Source organism: Crocodylus porosus, unplaced genomic scaffold (assembly GCF_001723895.1).
Source record: "Crocodylus porosus isolate Cpor-Errol unplaced genomic scaffold, CroPor_comp1, whole genome shotgun sequence".
In the NCBI taxonomy this organism is placed as follows: Eukaryota; Metazoa; Chordata; order Crocodylia; family Crocodylidae; genus Crocodylus; species Crocodylus porosus.
Window position 1 is genome coordinate 15,010,788 of NW_017728906.1, and position 19,801 is coordinate 15,030,588.

The 19,801-nt window shown below is 38.7% G+C and overlaps 1 protein-coding gene across 1 annotated transcript in view; it reads right to left on the bottom strand.

Moving 5' to 3' along the window:
- Positions 1–278: 278 nt before the first annotated feature.
- The window catches only part of CADM2 (cell adhesion molecule 2), a 339,304-nt gene continuing 319,781 nt past the window's right edge, over positions 279–19,801 (bottom strand). Inside the window, exons 9-10 of the mRNA XM_019528734.1 lie at positions 10,908–11,033; positions 279–8,487 (exon numbers count right to left, since the gene is read on the bottom strand). Coding sequence (XP_019384279.1) covers positions 8,369–8,487; positions 10,908–11,033 — 245 coding nt within the window. The 3' untranslated portion in view covers positions 279–8,368. The remainder of the gene's footprint in view (positions 8,488–10,907; positions 11,034–19,801) is intronic.

The window sequence follows — 19,801 nt, forward strand, 5'->3', positions numbered from 1 at the left end:
ACCGTCCCCCGAATCTTCTTTTTCCCTTGCAAAGATCTAGCTCAAGGTCAACACACAATTTACACCCTACAAAAACCCAGTTTCAGAGAAATTAGAGGTTGTTAAGTATGATATTGACTTTTAGCTTGACCTTTACATGAGAATAAATTTCACCTACTTTAAGGATAGTTTCCAAAATGTATGTCATTCAAGTCACCAGTCAAATGGAACTGGATAGCAATACACAGCACAGAGACTGTAAAAAGTTACACAGAATATTTGGTTTTTTTAGTTCATACTAATAATTTGTACAATTCTAGGATACCATTAATTATTTTTTGAAGTAACTGTTTTAATTGCTTGATAGCAGCAAAGTAGTATTTCAATGTACACTAGTTCTCTGTTAAAACAAGAAATCTAAAGTAAAATAAGACTTGTGAATAGTCTTTATAAACAGCCATGGGTCTGAATCAAATTTGCCACCACACTGGCAGACAGAAAATGCATTAAATGAATAGACAATTCAGTGATGTCCACCAGATAACTAAAATTGAAATTTTATTTCTTTCAATAATATTCATCAGACATGTTTCTGACAAGACTTTTCTGAAAGATGAAGTGCAAATGGGAACCCTGTAAGAATGTTTATAAGAATTGTACATGACATTTCTTAAGCGCCACTAAGTACACATTGAATACTTTGTAAGTATATAGGCATAGCAACATGCAAGTGTCATGTACCTAATATTACAATATGCATTTTGTTTGCTTATTCATGAGAAAATTAACTTAAATAAACATGGTTCAATCATCAGTGCAATATGTTTAATTCCAGTTGATTTTACTTACAGCAGTCTTATTTTTTTTTTCCAAGCAGAGACGAACACTTCCAAATGTCATGAATTACAAGTCTAAGACCAGAGCACAGAGGAGTTCCTATAAGGTTACATTTATACAGTGTGTCAGCAGAGGTTGTTGATATAAACTTTTCACAAATTTTGTGTTATATATTCTAGAAACTTCCTGCAGTACTTAAGGTGTTTTGTTGTTATGAAATATCTAGACTGAAAGTAAAGGATGCACAAAGAATACATTATATGGTATAAACATTTGCATTAAGGACCTGATTTTAGCTCCACTTAAACTAATAGGAATGTTGTATTTGTCAAAGGAGGACATCTATGAATTAAAAAGCCTACAAGTTCAACTCTCAAACTCTGCTGAGTTACATTCAGTAGATAAAAGTAGAACATTTTATAGTATATTTGCATATTTCTACAGAAACTACATAGTGACATGTGAAAATCTATTTACATTTAATAAGGACTTAAATATGCACACGCATATTTACTATCATGATTCAATATAAATAGAAAGGAGGAAGGAGCAGGATGAATGGAACAGTAATCCAGTCCAAACATAAAATATCTCCTTTGGTTGGTTCCTTTGGAACCAAAATAAACAGTTTGTGGGCATCATTTCTTTTTAACCAAACAAAATATTCTTTGGAAATTCTTTTTTAATTTAATACAAATATTCTCTCCTTTCTTGTAAAGCCAGATGAAAAATAGAAACCTCTAATCATTTAGAAAAAAATAAAATCAGCACTGTGTGCAAAGGCAGGACAAGGCTACATGTAGTTTGCACTGGGCACATCTACACATGAAGCTATGTTGCTGTAGCAATGTGCTATGGCAACATAGAGTCTGCAGGCAAAAACCATGACACTGCAGCTACGTCATCATAGCTACATGCAGCAACATAGCGCCTAAAAACAACCATGCGTGGCATGCATGGTGCTGTATGGGCTGTTACTGCGCCATCATTTAGTATTTCCAAAAGGAAGCATTAAATGACAGCGCAGTAACAACGGCGCCATAGTGATATACAAGATTAGAGCTCTCAGAAGTCACTGCTGGATGCCACATACAGGGAAAGTGCTTAAAGCTGTGGTTCTCAGCTTTTATATAATCAAGACACCCCAGTGAGACTGGAGGCACTCCTGGGAAAATGCCAGCTCTTAGTTTTTACCATTTTTTGACTACAGAAAAATAATAGACCAGTTTTGCTGTTGCAAAGAACTCAGAAAGGAAACAACAGGTCATCATGCTTTTTACCTTGTGGATTCTTATTTGAAATCTTGGGGTTTGTCTTATGAAACATGTTTGCACCTAAGAGTGCTAATGTTATATGGCATCCCATGGTACCAAAGGAGTTCAAGGCACCCCAGGGTGCTTCAACACCCTGGCTGAGAATCACTGGCTTAAGGGCTGACCCCCAGCACGTTTAGATTTTATACCAGAAATATATATTTTTTAAATCCTTTAACTTTTATTTCCTAACACAGAAGGTTCATTGGGAAGGATTTTTTCAATCTTCTTTCTAGTTGGGCTATACTTTTTAACAAAGCAAAAAGTATGTTACACAGAGACTATGTAGGCTAGATCTGTGGCTGTACACAGAAGCAATGCAGCTGCTTTAACCTGTTGCAGGGAGACTCCCCACTGCACCTGGGAAATCCCCATGTGCTATAAGTTATATTATCTTTAGTACTTACCGCTGTCTGTCTGCAATGCAGTAGGCATTTCAGGGAAAAATGGGCATAACTGGGTAACATGGTGATTCCTAATGGTTTAACCAAACCCCCTTGGGAGCCACTGGCAGCTCCTATTTATTACAGCAATGCTAGATTGGAGAGGGAACCGTATTTGTACTCCTGACTCTGTGCGAGTTGCACCAACCTCAGCATATATGGTGAGGTATTTAAACAGCAGCATGTCTTTGTTCTAATTTCCATGTAGGTCATTCAGGTGACTCCATCTGACTTCAATGGTAGTTAGATCAGGATTTCCCTGAACAGTCATGTAGGAAAACTTGGTGGTAAGAGTAGTTTCAGACACAATCTTTGATGCATTTACGTGAAAAGCTGCAGCATTACTTGTTTATTTCTTTAAAGTTTGAACTGAAGACTTTCCATGTACATTTTCAGTTACATGGAAGTGTGTGTGTGTGTGTGTGTGTGTGTGTGTGTGTGTGTAAAATCACAGGTTAGAATATTTTGATTGCATTTCTATTACATATTTAATTTAAAAGCTTGCTTATGATTTTAAAACTGACATTACAAACATGGATCCTTTTTAATGAAAACAGTCATATTCCAGTTGAATTGTATAGGATGATTCTTGGTGTTGAACTGATACTAACTTTGTGCTTTTAAACTGCATGGGATGGATCCCACACCAGTCAAGCTGGTCTGAACTGATGGCTATAGAACTAAATTGATTTACACTAGCTGAGGGTAGAGTTCTCTATTATAATACTAGTTTGCAGAATAATCTATATCAGGAGACAGTAAAAATTAGAGGAAAGATCCATGAACACAGGGAAGATGTTTTTCTGATTTAAAAATACATTTTTATAATTATTCCATTTAGGGGCAGAGATGTTGTTATAATGTGCCTAGAGACATTTCATAGCCCGTATTTCAAGAAAGTGGTATATGAAACATTGCAGGAATTACATAACATGTCATTAAGCCAACAGCAGTTGTTAAACATGTATATTAATCACAATAGTGTGCAAGCATGAGAGGGATATAATAAATAACACTCACTCAAGTTTTACACTCTTCCATCTAGCAATATTTATTTTCTTCTTTTGCAGTTTTGTGTGATCTCACTTTCATTAAATTTGGAAGGGCACAATAAAAAAATGACAAGAAGAAAAAGATCGACAGCATAAAATTTTATGTTTAGAAAGAGTCAACTTTATCATTAAAGGCAGCCTCTCTTCCTCAATGGAAGCATTTCATGGCTGCAATTTAAGATTACCTGACATTATTGTGAAAGAAATACTAGAAATTCCCAGTGAAAAGGGTCAACAAAATAGGGGTCAGAAGAACACACCTCTGTCTGTTTCTCTGTTGTTCATGCTAAAAATACGAGGGCATATGGCAGTACATTTCAGCATCTTAGCATGTTAGGTTCCCTCAAGGACAGGACAAAGAAGAAAGCTTGTGCTGCTGAGCCAGAAATAGATTTCTGAACAAGGTTGCCAGACTTATAGCACGCTAACAGTGAAGCCATTAGCAAAGTTGAAGTCTCATTTTGCCCTAAAGGTGCTTCAGCGGAGTCTTATGGGACCCAAAGAGAAAGGAAGGCAGAACTAGTGAGGAAGAGGAGAAAAATATGCATTATTATGAATTAAATATAAGTACAAGGCAAGGAATTATACATATTGCACTAGGGCAATTACTGCATGTAAGTGTACTGTTAATTCATGTAACTGCTAGGGGCACTCTAGCTTCTTGAAATAATCAAAATGCATATTATAATTACATGGGTTTCCAATATCCATACACAGCAAGTACAAGATACTTACATGTAAGTACACTGTATTTACCTATATTTTTGCATAGTTTTTAGTGTGTACTTTGTGCCACTTAATAAAAAGCATTACTCAGTTTTTTTGTATTAGACAGCTTATTCAATTGAAGTTGAAGCAGCTGAATTTTTGGTATGTTCATCATAGATTACCATTTCCTAGGAATGAGGAGATTGGACAGCTGGAAGAATCTAGGTAGGTGTTGGGGAAAGCTGCAGTGTGAACATGAAGTTTTACGTCACCTTAATAAAGAAATGGAATATCAGATTTGTGATGTTAATTTAATAAACTTACCTTTAGTTTGAATGGACTAGTAAAGGTAAGAATTCCATTTTCCTTTTGGTAACACTTTACAATAAGTGGCACTAAATTACACTATAACTGCTATGTTACATGGAAGTACATGTAACTACACTGTAACTGTTGAAATAGCTACTGTACATGTGTGTACATGGTAATTTCAGTGCTGTTACAATCATGAATTACATAATTACAGATGATCCTGTCCTTTCTTTTCATTGAAATCGTTATATATATTATACTATAATGAAAATACACAAGATGTTAACTTCCATGTCTTGTTTAGAAAAGTTGGTTTTCTTCATATATTCTTTAGAGGAGTCTCAGTGCAAGATGAATCACCTTTAAGAAATGTGAGAAGATTTTTAAACGTCCTAGCTTAATGCTGAGCCTCAAGTTAAATATCAGGTTCCTTAAACTGCTTCTTGGTTTCTCTGATGACACTAAACAGAGTGGAAAGATGCACCCATTGTCTTGCGATGCCACTTTCTTATTTAAACGATTATGTTTTCAAAGCATAAAAAAAAAGTTATACATTTAAAAGCTAAAAATACCCAATGGACACTGTAAACAGTACATTGACAAAATTTAGCTACCTTGTCTTTAGTAAATTACTCTGCATGTGTTGGTGGGTGTGGGTGTCACTAACATGGTTCCCATTCAGAACATTCATTTTACCTATATACTTAGTTTAGGGTCCAATTGTAATGGACTCAGTATTTCATAACTAGATCTTGCCATAATAGAAACAGACCTTATTCATTTATTTATTTTAGTTTATTAACTATATTTATCTCTGAACCATGGTTTTACCCACAAGGGGCCTAATACTGCCTTACACCAAGGGTAGTCATTTACACATGTAAACAGAGATAAGTCTATAAAATACTACCCCGCTGAATTTTTCATTCACATATGTAGGTTGTAGTATTTTTGCACCCACTTGCCAGAGATGTAAATGACATCACAGGGTGCAAGGCAACTGAGAATCAGATCTATTGAAAATGAGCACACAGGAACAATCTTAACTAAAAGTCAACCAAACAGCGTAGTTTAACAGTCCAATTTGCCAAGTTTCAGTGCTGAGAAGACAGCTTTCAACAATCACATCTGAAGATGCTCCGACTTTTCACGTACTTTTCCGACTTTTGACATGGTGGTAAGTAATGATTTAAGCAACAATTTTATAGTTCAAGCAACATGGAGTAAAAAAAGAAAAGAATTTGTAATGATGTAAAAGCAGCATTAATAAACAGTTCAACTTCAGCAAATAAGGCCCTGATCCAGAAAAGCATCTAATTTGTAAGCAGATGAATAGCTCTATGGAATCCAAAGAGCTGTGCACGTAATTAAATTAAGAATGTATCTGGAGTCTTTCTTGGATTGGGCTTCAAGTCCTGAAATCAAACTGAAGTATACAGTATTGTAACACAGTTAATGCAACTTACTGTTGTGACAAGAACCTATTTTTCTGGTACGAAATGGAATGAATTCCATTGCCAGCCTTTTAAAAGTGTATGCTTTGAAAGACATGAATATCTTGTAAACCTATACTAGTTTTCAATGTGTCTAGTAGCACCTACCTGGTTCTCTCAAACTACCGTACTATATTAACATATTATTGCATTTTTCCACATATGGGTATGGAGTGAACTGTAAAAACAAGCATGCAATCACATCAATGCAGACTTATTTCTTTAAAATGTCATACTGTATATGATTTATTATGTTAACACTCAACCACATCATATTATTTATGATCTGTATAGTTTGAGAAAAGTGCTGCTTGATTGACGTCACCCTTTTTTCTTAGAAATGAACAAGATAAACGTTCAAACAAAAGCAATTAAAATACTCTAATATTGTCCTTAAAAGTTTTATACTCTTCTGATAAATAATCTGACACAGCACCTTGTCTTCGATTTTACCTTAGTACATGATGTCATATTCAAACTGTCCCTCCCCCACACAAAAAAATAAATCCAAGGAGATAACCCTTTACAACAGGCCATCATGCTTTTAGACTTCACAAGTATAGCAACCATAGACAAATATTATTTTCAAAGGTGCAACATTTTGAAGAAGGAGATGAATTTCAATCAACGCGGATTTTCATTCTCCATCACGGAATCACTATCAAGAGTTGATATGCCAACAGTTTTATTTCACTGGAAGAAGAAATAAGCCATTGGGCTTAGAGTGTTTTGTTGTCATATTTAAGAGCATGAGATTTTTCAGCAGTCAATTACACAAAAAACTCAGAAATAATCCGAACAGCAACTTTCACTGTGGAGCTAAAAGCATGGCAGGTATTCTCTATCATTCACGGTGACATAAGTTTGTACCTCACAAAATGCATAGACAGGAATTTAATATAAAGAATTAGTCCATTTACTGTATACACAAAACATATATTTTTGTTTTAACACTTTTTTTGGCAAACCAACATAGAGAAGCAGCTCCAGAACTGCCAAATTAAAAATTGAGAATTTTAGCAACGTAACAGTATTTTTTAAAGGATATTAATCAAATGTGGTTGTAATTTAAAACCTGAGGCTGTGCACTGGTTGTTAGCTTAAAACTACCGTTCCATATAACATTGTGCTTCCATTGTTTAACAAAGAAAAAACAAGAACTAGAAAAGTTTGCTGCTGAACAGTGCTAGGACATACAGACAAAAATACTGATACATGTTATCCACTCAGAATATTGATTTAAGTCATATCTAAAGGGATATAATGGACATTAGAAAATGCTTACTTGTGACTGACTTAGCTATAGCCAAAAAAGTTAAATATGTATCAAATAATGTTTAATTGGATTTATTATATGCACTATATACAGATACTAAAATGCCTTGCAATTGTGCCCCAGGAACACTTCAAATTTGACTAGGCAGGTGAGTCCATATGAAGCAAATAAATTATAAAAGCAGAAATTACTGGAAGAAATACCTAATACTTGTGATCTCAAAAAGCAGTAAAAGGGCAGGGCAAATTAATTTCAAAAGAAACTATTATAATCTAACACTGCAGAATCTATATGTATATTCAGTATGATGTAATTACCACTGAAACATGGCACTATTTTTATAATACCATTTAAAAAAAAGTGTTCTGATACTTATTTTCCACCAAATCCAAGAATACGACAAACTAGACTACAAAGTTTTCTGTTTGCATTTCCTAGGGCATATGTTTCAAAAACAGGTTGCTTTTGAATTATAGACATGTATAAAATATTCTTTGTAAACCTCTAATCTTAGATTTCATATTTTATGTAAGTATATTAGGTCCTTACCTAATAGTATTTGTTATTAAAATTGTTCAATGACATACTGATAGGGACCATGATAAAAGAAAACTGGAAGAAAGAAGAAAACTGTGTAACATTTAAAAATGTAAAAAACTTAATAACATGGTTTAAGATTATGATTAACATTGTTAAGGCTGTATATTCAAGCACTGTATGTTAAGAGAGCAATGGCTATGAATTTTAGGCAATAAGAAATGTCCTGCTTTATGGATGGAACTAATTTAAAAATGATGTTGTCAAGAGCTGATTGTTGGCACAAACTGGCTACTTATAGCAGAATGGAAGTTAATAAAGGTAGCAGAAGATGGTAGAAATGAATTCTGAAAGATGATAGCCAGTTTTCTCCAGCAGTCAGCCTGATAAGTAAAACTCAGAGATTCTAGGACTGCATCTAAATAAAATACTCCTTTTTCTCCTCTGCATTGACTTGGCTGCCTTCTGCATTGATAATGGCTGTGTCGGCATCAGGTGCATCTTCAGCTCCTTTAGCTTCATTTGTTAAATATGTTCCTATGGGAATCAGTACAATGGAAAATATGTATTAGTATTTTGACATCATATTGTTTTAACAACAGTAGATTTGTAACAAAGATCTAATTGCTTTAGACACAGAAGTAGTAGACTACAGAATTATATATTAATGATACATATAACTTTCTGTTTTGGAGTAGTAGGAATGGCATTCTATAACACTTGTAATATAGGTGCATGTATATCCATGCTACAAAAGGGTAAGTGAAACGGGCAAATCACATTACTAGAGAGAATCAATTAATTCATGTAACATACAAATATATTTAACAGATCATTGTTTAAATTATATTGCCACATATTAGTTGCTATATCTTAGAAAGGCTTAGATTTCATTAAATGAGTGTTTTTGAAAAATTCCTCCTCATTATTTTTCACTCTTTCAAATTGATATAGGACATTTTTTATCCATACTTAATTCTACAGAATGGTATAATTGAGATTCCCTGGAAGTACAAAATTGATATAGCAGCATTAAGTTAACCCACAGGGTTTAGATTGCTGCAGACGTTGCTATGCAAGTAGTAGAAGTTCAGGATATGAATAATTAGACTTCAGTACAACAGCCAATTTTCATTTTGTGGTATTTGTGTTAGCTAGGGACTCGCATGTTTTCACCTAGGAAGAAAAGTAGAGCAAAGATGCCACATTTTCACTTGCTTAATTAGAAAGATGTAATTTTTCTCACAAATATATGCATTCATTAAAAATTATATATGTTTATTAGCTGGTATTTACTAGCCTTATGACCATTATATCTACAACTAGATTTAGTAGACTAATAATAGAGTAATACCTATTTTTATTTATTTATAAATTTTGGTAATTGAGGTTTAATAATTTGGTCGCATGCCATTCAGAAGCTTATCCTTAACAACTGTTTTAAACAATCAAGCAGGATCACATCTCTTAAAGGGCACAATCTGGCTATAGAAAACTAGACCAAACACAAGTGCATGGCTACAGACTGCTTCAAAAATGGCCAATTGGGTGAAAATCGGAGCCCTCATTGCACAAGGAGTCAAATGAAGATGTTTCAAAACAGAGCGGCTTCTGTAACTTCTGTCTGTGTTGAAAATGCACTCAGTTTCACTCAGTCCCTACTCAAACTAAACCCCCTTTACCTTGATAATGGGAGCTTTTCTCTAAGTACAGACTAACAAACAGGGTCAAAACTTTAGAACTTGGCCCTGTAATGAAATTGGGTCAAATAATGAAACACGCTGATTTCAATGGTGCCAGGATTTAATCCCGTGTACTTAATGTTATCTTTCAAAAATGTATATTTAAGGTACCATAATTACTTGATTCCAAGATAAGGTTCTTTTCCCCGTTCAACATAGGGAAAATAAAGCCTCATCTTAGAATTGGGTACCAAGTGAAAATGCTGTACCTTCAGTCAGAAGAGGCAGCAGGAATCCACTCATCGAGGCACACGGTGGCATGAGACTCAGCAAGGAGACATGAGACAGTGAAGGACCCGGAGCAGGGGCATGGGACAGAATGGTACAAGGGCAGAAGCATAGGATGGCATGGGACCCAGTGCAGAGGTACAGGGCAGCACGGGACCTGGCATGCAGGTATGAGGAACCAGGACAGAGGCATGCAGTGACAAGGGACCCAGGCCAGGGAGAGACCTGGTACAGAGGCACCCAGCAGAGCAACATACAGCAGCATGGCATGCAGTGGTGGGGTAGATAGCTGTTGGTGCAGTCACCAGAGAGAAATTTCAGGGATGGCAGGCAGTAGGGGGAGCAAGTGTCTGGGGGAAGGCAGACACTGGGAAGGGCAAAGTGCAGGGGGTGGGAGGAGGGGTGCAAAGGGCTAGGGTCAAGCTGCCAGCCCTCCCATCTCATTTGCCTCCCCATTGCTTGCCCCCCTGTCACTACTTTCCCCCGCACAGTGGTGGGCAGAGGAAAAATTTAAGACAACCCTCCAACAATAAGATTCTATACATGGAAATTTTTAACAGATATTGTTATTTATTTTAAATTTGAAGTCATCTTAGATAGGGGGAAAATACAGGTATTATGATATCTGCAAAGTCTTATTCATTACCTGCCTAAATTCAATACCTGTCTATATTCTACAATAATATGAAATCAAATGCTTAAAGGGATAGACTAATGGGCATTTTAGCATTTTGAATCTCCCAAAGCCAGTGATTCACTGGATTTGGGTAAAAGTTTCTAGGCATCCTTCTGCTTCACATAATGCAGTTTTACAATTGGGTAAAATCACAATCTCAGTGAAAACCAGGTGTTCAGCTTAAGTTCTGCTGTTTAAACCATTTTTTGGGGGGAGGGGTATGAGAGGGAAGGGAGATCTTATAGGGAAAAGCTAATCACTAGGAACTGTTGCTGCAAAAAGTAACTGCACTTTGATTAAATCTATCCTACCTTTATGTCTTGCCAGATATCGACCGAGTAGAATTATAGAACATAGCGTTACAAAGACAACTACAGCAACTACTCCTCCTATAAGAGCGTGATCAGGTACAGCTGGTCCAGTCAAACCATTAGGATCTAAATGAAAAACAAAAAGCAAAAATACTGATCAAATAATGGAAGCTAAGAAAATGTACAATAGCAATTATCCTGACCATTCTGAAAATGGAGCAGTTCCCTCTTTAATATTCAGAGTGGTTATTCCCACTTTTACTACCACTATCTTATCAACAACATAGTGTTGCTTGTAGTCCCAGATTGTTAAAGCCCTGAGGACACTACAGTTATAAAAAAAACCTTACCTTATTCTTCCTTAGCACTGGTTATTAAATGGGAAAGGTTGCTGGTTTTGTCCTAGTAATTTTACAACTGAAAATCTGGCCACAGATATTTATAGAAGCAAAAACAAGGAATTGAGAATTGGGGATCAGATAGCATCAGCAGAACAGTGTCTGCATAATACATAATTTATATGGCTGAGAGTCTCAGTGGGGATCCCTTATATATTCTTTTCTTGTCATTAGTATCCTATTGCACTAGAAATAAAAAAGGAGATAAAGTGCAGGCTTGCCAAGTTCTTCAGCAGATGGCTGAGTCTGCAAGAATTTGGTCAGATAAACATATCACACATCCTCGAGATCATCATTCATTCTCAAGCGTTAGTTTGCAAATTGGTTACGGTTATCCGATTAACACCAAAGTGAGTAAACTGTAATAGATTTAACAAAGAATTAGCAATTTTGTTTTACTGACTGCACACAGAATGTGAGGAGTATTGTCAGTTTTGAGCCTCCTATGCTAGTCATTTAATCTGTTTGGGAGTTTGGTGCTTTCCAGAAGACACTAAAGAGGCAATCATGAAAATAACACTGCAATCATGAAAATAACACTGCTCAAGGGTCAAGTAATTCCCTTGAGCTTTTGAACAATGACCTGGTAACCTTCAAGTGTTGATTCATCTCAAATATGCGAAAGGAAAAAGAAAAAGTTTCAGTCCTACAGAAGCATAGCGGCTCTTTTTCAATGAAAAATACCTCCACCACAAACTAATAGGAATTCTCCCAAGATTCTATTAACAGGTTCTCTGTGTAGTAATAAGTCTGCAAATACCGCTTCAAGGGCATTTCCTTTTAGGTGTTGTTTATTTTCTACAAATAGGTTGCACATAACTACCTTTGTTTTGCAGCACAGGAAGACAGAGAAAAGGTTTGCACAGAGGAGAGACCAAACCCATAAAAGATGGGTAAAATTATTTGCATATCTGACACTTGTATAATAGTGTACTAAACCTGGCATCAGGTACACTCGAGGGTTATGCATCTTTTCCTAGATGAGAATCTTAACAGGAGAATATCGTTTTCCTCCATTTCTGCAAACTGCTAATGCAGATTTCCACTGCTGCTGTAGCACAGAGCATTAAGATCCTACTATTGTGGATGTGGGGCTGTGTACCCCATAGTCAATGAATCTCTAAGAAACAGCTTCTTCATTTATCACTGTTTTTCTTGATTCTTGGCTGTTTCTCCTGCTCCTGTTAAGAAGTTTTAAGACAAGGTTGCCACAGCACCTCTGTGGGCACTCTGGTCTTTGAAAAGACTGAAGAAACCCCCATCAGGTCTACTCTATGAAGTCCCTCCCCTCTTCCACGGAAGCATATAAGTAGCTGACATCACCTGTGACACTTGGGACAGATACACAAAAAGGGGTAAAAGCAGACATTCTTCACTATGTGAAGATTATATCCAGTTTTTCTAGCTTTGAATGGGAAAAAGTCGATGGTACTGTCATCCCTTTTATAAACATTGAGCCCTGCCTGTGGATGCTGGCAAGTCCTGTGACAAAGCTATTGGACCCTGCTCTCAGCAAGCAGAGAAGTAGCACCAGCTCAGATTTGGAGAAACTACTACTATTTCAAAAGTTTCAGTAAGGCCAGCAGGAGATGCAATTTTTCAGCATTAGACCAGTGGTACCATTTTGTCCCTGGTGCCCACTAAAGTATAAGCCTGGCTAATCCACTAGCAGCTAAATTAGAAGATAAAAAGTATTTTATAAGGGATAAAAACCTTCATGATTCAGGTCATAAGACAGTGTCTAACTATAAAGGGTTAGGAGGACACCTCTAGAGGCATTTTTGGAAGGCAGATTGTGGAATATATCCTTAGTTCAATACCCAGATTTACACATATCACATCTACAAGCTTTAATAGGAATTAAAGATATAAATCCTGGCAATACACTGAGATGTGAATATGCCTCTATGCTTCTATCCTCAGATAATTCTTCCATTGTCCCCTGTATAGTTTCCCACACCTTTTTCTGAAGCATCTGCTACTAGCCACTTTCAAAGGCAAGATTTTTGACTAGACAGACTTTTGACCTAATCCAGCTTGGAAGTTCCTTGCTTCCTATGTATTAGTTTGAATTAACGAGATCTGCCATTTCTGTATGCTGAATCTTTCAAATTTTGAGATTCATTTTAACCATTCATTTTCTGCAAAAATGTGCCTTGTACCTACTCGTAGAATTTCCTCTTACTATGATAAGCGGATACATCATTTTTAACACTTTTTGTTCCCCTTGAGACCTTGTATTATCATATATGTGACTGCTGCTTCTACCATAATGCTTCAAGAACTCATTCTGAAAGACAGAAGCATATTCACACTTTAGTGTACTGCATGGGTCTGTAAGCTTCTCTTGCACTAAAAGGCATAGAAGTGATAACTTTAGGATATTGAGTTAAAGTTACAATCTGCCTTCTAAAAGCATAACAATGTTAAAGGAATCTTTGGAGATCCATTAATTATACTGATATCATGAAATACATATCTTCTCAGTGAGATAAATATTAAAATTATTATTGAAATTACATATTAATTCTTGCAAATGCTATAGATACATACTTATATTCAAAATTCAGTTCACAAACCTTCTAGATTAGTTTGTTTCCTCTTTAAAATATTTAAAAGTGAACTAGCACCAGGCAGCTATATAAGGTACGTATATTATGGGATTCAAATACAGAACTTCTGAATCAGAGCAGGTCTTGTTCCTTCAAAGATCAGCTTCTCATCCTCTTTCTTTATATTTTGATGGGCCTGAGCAAAGTATCCTAGAGCAAGATGCTTTGCACAAAAATGTTTAGATACCCTTTGTATTCCTCCTGCATTTGAGGCTGTTTACAAATACTGATTATTAATACTCTAAAAATCACATTTCTCCAGCTCTTGAGGATTCTTTCCATATTGCTAGCTCATGCACACAGAGAAAACATTCAAAACATGATTACATAAGAACAAACTAGCTCACTCATTAAGAAGCAAGATATGTTGGTGAGCCATGACAGTATGACAGATCTATGTGAAAGTTAACATGCACTGGACTCCAGGTGTCAATGACCACAATATGGGTGCTTTGGCAGCAAGTATGAGAGAGATGAGGAAGGGGGAAACCCCTAATTCCAGAAAACAATAAGGATGCTTCTTAGAAGTCAGTTCAGTAAAGAAAATGAACAGTAGAGAACAGGTGGTCTCTTTGTAGGCAGGACCCAGTGGCAAGCAGGCAGAGGTTGTGCTGGGAAATATGCTTGGTGGTGGTGACCAAGTGTTAGAAGATCAGGTGCATACACTGGAGGCACAAAAAGGGCACCAGAAATACAACCAGACATCTGACAAACAAACTCTGTTCTTTTTAGCAGTTCAGCTTCTAGATGTATTTATACTGGCATCAGAGGGGTGACTGCAACTTTAGTTGATATACACTACTTTTAAAAGAACTGTATATATTGTGGCAGAAGAAAATTTTGTAGGCTGCAAAACCCACCCCAGACCTTGGGTAAACTCTTGGGTGGTTAGTTTGTGCTGAAATCAGAGTCATCATAATGACACTGCTAGCTAGTTTAAAGCTGTGTCTGAAGATAAATCATTGACTTCAGTGTAGAAATACTCTCTTTCTCCATTGTCACAAATTGGGAACACTGCTATGGAGGCAGCTCTTAATGGAATAGACATGATCAGTAGCATGACTAGGGTGAAGTCTGTTTCATTTTGACACTGTTTCGACTCATTTCAAGCTCAAAACAGCAAAATCAGAATGAAATGAAGGACTTCAAAATGAGATGAAGGGCTTCGAAACAGCCTTGAAACAAAATGAGGGCAGTTGAAATGTTTCAAAAGTTTTGAATTTTGAAGTAGCCCAGCTGACCTCCCCTGCCCAGTCTAGGGAAGGGAACTGAGCCCAGCTGAGCTGAGCTCCCCTCCCCAGTGCTAGGATCAGGCTCAGGAAGGGAACTGAGCCCAACTGAGTTCCCCTCCCCAGTGATAGTTCCCCTCCCTAGCACTGGGGAGGGAAGCTCAGTTCAGCTGGGCTGAGTTCCCTTCCCCAGTCTGATCCTGGTGCAGGGGAGAGGAGCTCAGCTCAGCTGGGCTCAGTTCCCTTCCCCAGCCCGATCAATCACAACTCTGGGAAGGGATCAATCACAGTGCTGGGGAGGGGAACTGAGACCGATCACTCAGCCCCCACAGCCCTCCTGAGGTTGCAGCCCTCCATCTGCCTGCTGGATGACAGAACCTGGGTACTGGTGCTGGTCTCAGGAGGCAGCACCCAGCTTCCCTCCCTCATCTGGCAGGCAGGTTGGGGGCCCACAGCTCAGGGAGGACTGGAACAGTTGCACAGCCCTACTGGGGTCGTGGGCCCCTGATCTGCCTGCCAGGTGAGAGAGGCTTTTTTGCGCTTTGCGTTTATAGCCTATGGGTGAAACATTGAAATAGCATTGAAACAAAACAGAAGAGCAGTTTTGAATCAAAATGAAATTCAAAATGAAATGCTGTTCCATCAAAATGCAAGTAGAAACAGAATGGTGTCATTTCACACATCCCTACTGGGCAGGGCAATACCACACTAAACACTGTATAGGAGGGACAGGGGCAAGTGAAGTGAGCAAAATAGTGCCACCTCCTGCCCCTTGTCCTGGGTGCTCAATGATAGCCCTACACCACTGGGACCTTATGTAGACGAACTCTCAGTCCCTAATACCAAGTACACCCACTAAAGATTACTTGGGGCATCTGAAACCATTAGGGAGAGAAAAACTCTTCATAATCTGGAATAACTGTAGCCCACAGAGCAAGTGTAATGTCAGGAGCTCATGAAGTTTCCAAGGAGCAAAAGTCTCCCATTCAAGCATCAAAAAAATGTTATCCCCCACCCCCAGAGAGTTACATGTCCATTATCTTTCATACTGCAGTGTGATCTTACTTTGTGATATAGGTTTGTTTTTTCAAAGTTCGTATGTAGCAGAAACATGGAAGCTCAGTACAGGGAGAAAGTATATCTTGGAGCTGAATACAGCCAGACTCATCTTTGGAAGGCAAGGGAGGTAAGGCTGTCTTTCATCCCATGGTTCAGAAAGCACTGTTTATCCATGAATCTCCAGATCTCCCCATTACCAGATTCAGGTAAGGCCATGAAGCAGATCTGATGGGTGTTTTTGCATATGACATCAAATACAACAAACAGAACAATTTAAGGCAACCTTAGGCTCCAGATCTGTGTTGCTTTATGAGCAGGAATCCTGGTTTTCTCTGATTTAAAAAAAAATCAAACATTTTTAGTTTAAAAAAAGTAACCCCAAATCCACATTTTTCCATGATTAAAATGAAACATCACTATAAATATAGATATAGATAAAACCAGGATCCCTGTTTATGAAAAATACAGGAAAGCCAGCCTAGGTGTCAGTTCCCCAAAAATCTGGTGTTATGCCTTGGTGAATTTGAGATTCTTGTGTTTCTTTTGAAATAGAAGATGCAGATAAAAGATATTTTCACTATCTTCTATATGAAATAGAATATATGCAGGAAATAGCATATGCAAATAAGATTTTTTTCTTGGTGGCTGAACAAAAAAATTGAAGAAACACTTTTTTTGATCAAAGAGAAAGAATTTTTCTTGGAAAACTGAAAATTATCTTAGACTAAACAATATATTTTGTTTCACTCAAGGGTAATTTTTTGTGTTGGGAATTTTTTATTAAAGCAAAAGACATGTGGAAACAAAAGACATACAATGGGACTTACATATCATTTACCAAATGGGACAAGGAAGTGGTGCCCTATACAAGGCTGTGGGGTCATTCTTACTGTTTCTCTCTTACCTATTAAATATTTAATTACTTATGCAGAAGTAAATTGCTTTAACAGGAAATATTGAGAATATCCTCTGTTGCAGACTCACATCCTAATCATTGGACTACAGGGCTTTGGACAGAAGTAAGCACTAGGTACATCTAGTTTCATAGTTCATAGTTGGTAGGATCAGAAGGGACCTGAACAGATCATCAAGTCTGAACCCCTGCCATGGGCAGGAAAGAATGCTGGGGTCAAATGACCCCGAGGTGATTATCTAGCCTCCTTCTGAAGACCCCCAGGGTAGAAGCAAGCACCACTTCCCTTGGAAGTTGGTTCCAGATCCTAGCTGCCCTGAACTGTGAAGGTGTACTTCCTGATGTCTAGCCTGAACCTACCCTCAGTCAACTTGTGGCCATTATTCCTAGTTACTCCTGGTAGTGCTCAGGGGAACTGGGACTCTCCTGTTCTCCACTGGTCCCCCCTGGTAAGTTTATAGATGGCCACCAGATCCCCAGCCTTCGCTTGTGCAGGCTGAACAGGTTCAGGTCCCATAGCATCTCCTCATAGGGCCTGCCCTGCTGCCCCCTGACCACACGAGTGGCCCTCCTTTGGACCCTCTCAATGCTGTCCACATCCTTCCTGAAGTGCGGTGCCCAGAACTCGACACAGTGCTCCAACTGCAGCCTGACCAATGTTGCATAGAGGGGGAGGATCACCTCCTTGGACCTACTTGTAATACATCTGTGGAAGCAGGATTAGGTGTGGTTAGCCTTACTGATGACAGCCTCACATTGGCAGCCCATGTTCATCTTGGAATCAGTGATGACTCCTTTTCTGCCTCTGTTCTGATGAGAAGGGAGTTCCCCAGCCTATAAGTATGCTGCTGGTTCTTTCTCCCTAGGAGCAGTACCTTGCACTTGTCCGTATTGAATCCCATCCTATTCTGATCTCCCCACCCCATAACCTGTCCAGATTTAGTTGTAGCCTGTTTCTCCCTTCTAGTGTGCCCACCTCTCCCCACATCTTAATGTCATCTGCAAATTTGAAAAGGGTGCTTTTCACCACCTCCTCCAAATCACTGATGAAGATGTTAAACAGTGCGGGCCCAAGGATTGAGCCCTGGGGGACCCCACTGCCCAAGTCTGTCTAGGTCGAAAATGACCCCATCCACCACCACTCTCTGGGTGCAGCCCTCCAGCTAATTTGCAACCCAACTGACTCTGTAGGCATTGATGTCACAGTCACCTAGTTTTTTAATGAGAATGGGGTGAGAGACAGCATCAAAGGCCTAAAGTCCTTTGTCCACTGTGACACTTGCATCTAAGAAGTTTGTGACCTGATTGTAGAAGGCAACCAGGTTGGTCTGACAGGACCTGCCCCTAATGAACCCATGTTGGTTGCCCCTAAGCATAATCTCCCCTGCTGCTCCCTCGCAGATGTGCTCCTGGATAATTTTCTCCAAAAGCTTCCCCAGGACTGAGGTAAGACTAATGGGCCTATAGTTTCTCGGGTCCTCCTTCCTCCTCTTTTTGAAAATGAGGACCACATTGGCCCTTTTCCAGTCCTCTGGCACCTGGCTAGAGCACCATGAGTGCTCCTAAAGCTGTGCCAGGGGTCCCACAATGATCTCTGCGAATTCCCTCAGCACCCTGGGGTGGAGATCATCTGGACCTGCTGATTTGAACACATCCAGCCCCACCAGAAGTTCCCTAACTAGGTCCTCTCTGACCCTAGGCCTGGCTGTGCCCCTCCTGAGTCCATCTGGAATCCCAGTGGGGGAGATGTCCCAGTCCCTGCTCAGAAAAATGGAAGCAAAGAATTTGTTAAAGAGGTCAGCTTTATCGTCTGGTGCAACCACCAGATTGCCAACTGTGTCCTGCAGGGGCCCCACGTTACCTGGTGCCTTCTTTTTATTCCCTATGTATTTAAAAAAGGACTTCTTGTTATCTTTGATCCTAGTTGCTAGTCCTAGTTCTGTCTCCACCTTAGCTTTCCTAACAGCCCTCCTACAGTCTCGAGCAATGGAGGTACGATCCTCCTTGGTGATGGCCCCTCCCTTTCATTGGGTGTATGCCTCTTTTTTAGCCTTCAGATGTTCCTGTGCACATCTACATGTGCACCTTACTGCAGAGTTAACTAATTAGCTCCACAGTAAAGCATCATTGGGTGCATCTACATGTTCATTAATGTGCATAAGTATGGTGAATTGAGTTTAGTACCAGCAATAACAGTGCTACTGTACAGTAATGCCAGCACACACTTTTTCAGTGATGCTAAAGCACAGTAGATTAATTCTACTGAGCATTAGCACACTAGCACAGTTTTTTCCTGCCACACTAATACACAGTAGAATTAATCTACTGTGCATTTAGTGTCTCGTGTAGACATGCCCACTGTCTACATGAGTGCTGGTATTAGGGCACAGTACATTAATTAATTCCACCATAAGTTAGTACTGTTGGGGACAGTACTATCTTATGGTAGAGTCATTAACGCTGTCAGAAAGCTCATGTTGATGGTGACTGGGGCTGACATTTCAGAAAGGTTCAAATGGACTCTTTATACTTTTCAGCCAGGTACATACTGTCACGGAGTCGCAGAGGTGCTCCGTGATTGTGAGGGTGATTGGCAGGGCTGCCAATCACCCAGGCAGCCCAGGTGCCTGGTTGCCAGGGGCAACCAGGTGGTCACATGACCGGAAGAGGGCAGGGCCTGGCC